We start from the raw sequence: 6000 nt of genomic DNA on the forward strand, positions 1-6000 counted from the left end.
TTGTTTGGGGTTTTCATATTTGACAGCAGCCATTCTTGGCAGTCTTGATGTTTTGTACTTAACACAGTTCGTGTTTTGTGGCTTAGTGTTCATGGTCCTTTTGTGTGGCAGGAACTTAATGAACTGAGGGAGACAGAGGGAGGCACAGTACTGACTGCCACCACATCTGAACTCGAAGCCATTAACAAAAGAGTAAAAGACACCATGGCACGGTCTGAAGGTACATTTCTATGTACTCATATTTTTTGATACTTGGTAAAATGGAGCTTATTTGATCTATACAGCTGTTTACTACATGATAGAATATCCAAATAGTTTGTAAAAGCATATACTAAGATTTTTTTGTGTTCATCATAAATTACAGTGAATTGAGTTTAGTAGGGTAATCATAAATAATAGCTTTTAGTTTGCTGAAATGTTTCTGACAACTTTATATCAAATGACTATAGCATCTTTTTAACAAAGGATAAAATATCTCAGCTAGATGCTAGTGGCTCTTGTAATACTAGCTGCTTAGGAAGCTGAGATCTGAGGATGGTGGTTCAACACCTGGGCAGAAAGAGACTCTCTTCTCCAGTTAACCATCACAAAAGCTAGAAGCAGAGCTGTGGCTCAAGTTGTAGAGTGACAGCCTTAAGCAAAAAAGCTAAGGGACACTGCCTAAGCCTTAACACTATCACCAAAAAAAAAAAAAAAACTTTTTTGAATCGTAATTCCTAGCATTTAATTTTTACGAAGAAAAACTTCCGTTTTTTAAATTAAAACGTGAACATTAAACAACAAAAAATATTTAATGGGCAGTCAGTGTCAGGATGATTGCTCATATACACTCCAACAAATTTTGTTCCGATTTAATTGGCTTGTGAATTTTTACAGTAAAATTTACACACTCGAAAAACCTAAATGCTTATTTTGGGAGCTATGACAAGTGTTTGTTCTGTGACAAATTCTTTGTTCTGGCTGTCTTAACAGATTAATTTTGTCTCTCCTCCCCCCCTCATAGATTTGGACAATTCCATTGATAAAACAGAGGCTGGAATTAAGGAGCTTCAAAAAAGTATGGAGCGCTGGAAAAATATGGAAAAAGAACACATGGATGCTATAAACCATGATACTAAAGAACTGGAAAAGATGACAAATCGGCAGGGCATGCTGTTAAAGAAAAAAGAAGAATGTATGAAGAAAATTCGAGAACTTGGATCACTTCCCCAGGAAGCTTTTGAAAAGTACCAGACACTGAGCCTCAAGCAGGTAAATCGTATTTTATTTTATTTTTTTTGTCGGTCGTGGGGCTTGAACTCTGGGCTTGGGCGCTGTCCCTCAGCTCTTCAGCTCAAGGCTAGCGCTCTACCACTTAAGCTGCAGCGCCACTTCCGGTTTTCTGGTGGTTTATTGGAGATAGGAGTCTCACGGTCTCTCCTGCCCGGGCTGGCTTTGAACCGAGATCCTCAGATCTCAGCCTCCTGAGTAGCTAGGATTACAGGCGTGAGCCACCGGCGCCCGGCTCGGTAAATCTTATTTTAAAATTGGAAGTACCTACACGAATCTCCCAGGAGTTCACGCTTTCATTTATGCTTTATTTTCTCTTTGTAGTTGTTTCGGAAACTCGAACAGTGTAACACAGAACTAAAGAAGTACAGCCATGTAAACAAAAAGGCTTTAGACCAGTTTGTAAATTTCTCTGAGCAGAAGGAAAAATTAATAAAGCGACAAGAAGAGTTGGATAGAGGGTATAAATCCATTATGGAACTGATGAATGTACTTGAACTTCGAAAATACGAAGCCATTCAGTTAACTTTTAAACAGGTATGTTTCTGTTTATAGTTAAACTAGGAAAAAGGCTCCGTGCTCACTATGTAAGGTAGATCTAAAACATATGAACAAATCCAGCTGATAGATCCCTGACATGGTTATTAACCTAAATGTTGTACACAGTTTTGAGAAGAATTCAGTGATAGTCTTTGTTAAGGGCGGGCAAGGGCTGTGGAGCTGAGGGTTAAACCCAAGAGGCAGAGTCCTGAACCTTGCTTATCCACTCAGCTGCATCCTCGGCACTTGGCTTTTGACATAAGGTTTTGCCATGTGGCTCACGCTGGCCTTAAACTTTATGTAGCTCACACTGATCTCAAACTTTCAGTCTTTCTGTGTAAACCTCCCCACATGCTGAGATAATAAGTATGTGCCACCGCATGTAATGACAGTAGCGGCTGCTGCTTCTGTGTATGATTATTGTTGTTGTTATTTGGCAGTATTGGTTTGAACTCAGTTTCATGCTTGCTAGGTAGGTGCTCTATTGCCTAAACTATGCCTCTGGCCTTTTTTTGCTCTGGTTATTTTGGGGATATTTGACAGGCTGTCTGGACTTCAGTCTTCCTATTTATGCTTCCCATTGTAGCTGGGATTACAGGCATGTGCCAACACATTCAGCCTCCCTCCCTACCCCACAGTCGGTTGAAATAGGGTCTTGTGAACTTTTTCGCCTGGGCTGGCCTTCATGTTTTCCTAACCTTCCCCTCCTTATAGCTAGAATAACAGGCATGAATCATTGTGTCCAGGAGTTATTCTTGTTCATAACATTAAAACGTACTTGTGGTGTTGGGGATTTAGCTCAGTGGAAGAGTAGGGCTCTGAGTTCGGCCCTCAGCTTTGAAAAACCAACAACAAAAAAAAAAAACACAAAAAGTACACACACAAATATACTTGTGATTGCTTTAAAATGTACCCTGTGTCAAGCAGTAATACATGTAACTCCAGCTAAGCAAAATTTGTATTTGAATTGATGCTTTTCTTGAAGGTATCAAAGAACTTCAGTGAGGTATTCCAGAAGCTTGTTCCTGGCGGCAAAGCTACTTTGGTGATGAAGAAAGGCGATGTGGAGGGCAGCCAGTCCCAGGACGAAGGAGAAGGGAGCGGGGAAAGCGAGAGGGGCTCCGGATCGCAGAGCAGTGTCCCGTCGGTTGACCAGTTCACTGGAGTTGGCATTAGGGTAAAGAAGCATCACTTCTTTCCTCCTCACCGCATTGCCGTAGTACAGTTGGTAGATGCATGTGCAATTCTAAGTTGCTACACTGTGCAGAGCAATTTAAAAAGTGATGGTGGAAGGACTGAGTCTACTCTGGGATACTCAAAGTCCAGTTATAGTAATCCCCGTACAGCTGATACGGACTGATAAAAATCTAAGAAAAGAGACGATGCCCGTTCTGATACTACCATATCGATGTGTTGTCTTCGTGACGATGCCCATTCTGATACTACCATATGGATGTGTTGTCTTAGGTGTCTTTCACAGGAAAACAAGGAGAAATGAGGGAGATGCAGCAGCTTTCCGGGGGGCAGAAATCTTTGGTAGCTCTTGCTCTGATTTTTGCCATTCAGAAGTGTGACCCAGCTCCTTTTTACTTGTTTGATGAGATCGACCAGGCTCTGGACGCGCAGCACAGGAAGGCCGTATCAGGTACAGCTTCATTTCGTTTTCTAGCCCTTCAAGGTGATAGCTTCCCTCTGATGTAGTGGAGGGACTAGACAGGACAGAGGCAAGTCTATCATGCATGCAGAGAACTAATCCCTCTTTCGGTTTGTAAGGTTAGAATTAGATTAGTCTTTTTGTTTTGTTGTTTTTGGCTCTACTTAGGTTTGAACTCAAAGCTTTGTGTTTATAAAGATGTTGCTCTACCACTTGAACCATGACCCTACCCCTGTTTTTTGCTGGTTACTTTAGAGATAGGGTCTAGTGAGCTTTTCTGTTGAGGTTAACCTTGAACCACCATCCTCCAGATCTCTGCCTTTTCACTTCCTAACCAGTTAGGATTATAGGCTGACTATCGATGCCTGCTAAATTGTTTAAATGCAGAATTAACATGCTTGTTAAAATGTATATGTGTGTGTGTGTGTGTGTAAACTTTGCTGTGACATTTTTAATACTATATTAAAAGTTTCTTTATATTAACAACTATTCTGTAGCTTTAAGATTGAGGTTAAAAGATTTGTTTTTTAAAAAGTCAGGTTGGTAATTTTTATACATATGTAATTATGCAGATATATGTTCAATAGTGCTTTTACTGTTTTGAACTCTAGGTAAGAGGAAAAACTGATTTTTTTTCCAATCTAAATGACTACTTTTCACAGATATGATTATGGAACTTGCTGTACATGCTCAATTCATTACAACTACTTTTCGGCCTGAACTACTTGAGTCAGCTGACAAATTCTATGGTGTAAAATTCAGAAACAAGGTAATTTTATTTTACTTGGAGTTTGTTTGCTAAGATTGAAGTCATTGAGTCTTTTGATTTTATTTTTTTTATGCTACCTAAATAGTGAAAGAAGACTTGGAAAGTCACTGCTTATCTGACATCTTTCTAAAGGAGAAACTTTTTTTTAGTACCTGTGGTGGCTTAGCAATTGTTTTTATAACATCTTGATTTTCTTTATCTCTCTGTCTATTCAATGCTTTTGTTGTTGTTCCAGTCCTGGGGCTTGAACTTGGCCTAGATGGTATCCCTGAGCTCTTTGGCTCTACCACTTTAACCACAGCTCTCCTTTTGGCTTTTTTTGTGCTTAACTACAGAAAAGAATCTCATGATGGCTCACACCTGTAATCCTGGCTACTCAGGAGGCTGAGATTTGAGGATTACAGTTCAAAGCCAGCCTGGGCTGGAAAGTCTGTGAGACTTTTATCTCTAGTAAACCACCAGAAAAAGTTGGAAGTGGCGCTGTGGCTCAAGTGGTAGAGCACAGATGCTCTGGGAATAGCATTCAGGCCCTGAGTTCAAGACTGAGAACTGGCAAAAAAAATGTCTCATGGACTTTACTCCCAGGGATGGCTTTGGACCATATTCCTCAGATTTCAGCCTCTTTAGTAGCTAGGATTAAGGGCATAAATCACTGGCGCCTGGCTTCAGTGCTTCTTTATTAACAATTCTTGGCTGAACCACATAACTCTTGGTAACTTATAGTTTGAAGATCCTTGGATGAAATAGCAAAGTAGTGTAAACTGCACCAAAAGATGTGAGCACTTCTTGACACCTTCCACGCGTCCATACGTTTAGGTGCCGCTCAGACAAAGGTTTCACCTGTGTTTCAGAAATTGTTTGATGTGCTAAGTAAAACTTGTAGTGATGGCTTTTCCCTTTGCACTGCAGACACTGGGGTGGTTATTTGGGGCCTAACAGGTTTTGTGGTTCACACTTGTTCTTCAGGTTAGCCACATTGACGTGATCACGGCAGAGATGGCCAAGGACTTTGTAGAAGATGACACCACACATGGCTGAGCAGACGTCTGCGCACGCTTCCGGAGATGTGTATAGTTTCGTGGCTCTCATGCCCAGGAACTGTAAATTTAAACCTAATATTTAGTTGCGATTACTCATTTTTAGATTTAGAATATACATAGTCCTTTTATATCTTCGTCTTTGTATTTTATAAAATACTCTGTAATGTAGCATTTTTACTTAGAGTTTGACTTTTATTCCCCTCATGGCGTTTTGTAAAGTATCATCCTCCTATGTTAAATCTTGTGAATCATTCTAAATATCCTTTCCTAATTATTTTACCAACTATCTGCCTCTTTTTATAGCTTTAAATAAATAATTGGTTTTATGACTTGTTTTATGTGTTTTTATTTGTTATTGAAATAATTAGTTTTTCTCAAATGTCTACTTTTTATTCACTTCCATTTGGGTGGGCAATCTAGCTCTTCCGCTGTCTTCAACCTTCAAATTCTTTGGTGAGATAAATTAGCAGGAATACTTGTAATTTTGCCTAAGAAAAAGGTGTGACTTTCACTTGAAAGGAGATAAATTCAGTTCCATATTTCACTTTTTGCAGTGATTTTCAGTCCACGCTCAGTCATGGGTAGCTTCTAAAGCTAGGACACTGCTGGGTTCTTTTTTGGGGGGGTCCGGTCATAGGGCCTGAACTCGGCCTGAGCGCTGTCCCTCAGCTCTTCAGCTCAAGGCTAGTGCTCTGCCACTTGAGCCACAGCGCCACTTCCGGCTTTTT

At 40.2% G+C, this 6000-nt stretch overlaps 1 protein-coding gene across 2 annotated transcripts in view; it reads left to right on the forward strand.

Moving 5' to 3' along the window:
- The window catches only part of Smc3 (structural maintenance of chromosomes 3), a 42214-nt gene extending 36616 nt beyond the window's left edge, over window positions 1–5598 (forward strand). For both annotated transcript variants that reach the window (XM_069987964.1, XM_069987965.1), the window contains 7 exons: window positions 112–220; window positions 1004–1251; window positions 1594–1806; window positions 2795–2986; window positions 3277–3454; window positions 4126–4232; window positions 5199–5598. In XM_069987964.1, coding sequence (XP_069844065.1) covers window positions 112–220; window positions 1004–1251; window positions 1594–1806; window positions 2795–2986; window positions 3277–3454; window positions 4126–4232; window positions 5199–5270 — 1119 coding nt within the window. In that variant the 3' untranslated portion in view covers window positions 5271–5598. The remainder of the gene's footprint in view (window positions 1–111; window positions 221–1003; window positions 1252–1593; window positions 1807–2794; window positions 2987–3276; window positions 3455–4125; window positions 4233–5198) is intronic.
- The last annotated feature ends 402 nt before the right edge of the window (window positions 5599–6000 follow it).

This window comes from Dipodomys merriami, unplaced genomic scaffold (assembly GCF_024711535.1).
Source record: "Dipodomys merriami isolate MVZ:Mamm:240054 unplaced genomic scaffold, mDipMer1.0.p SCAF_35, whole genome shotgun sequence".
Classification (NCBI taxonomy): domain Eukaryota; kingdom Metazoa; phylum Chordata; class Mammalia; order Rodentia; family Heteromyidae; genus Dipodomys; species Dipodomys merriami.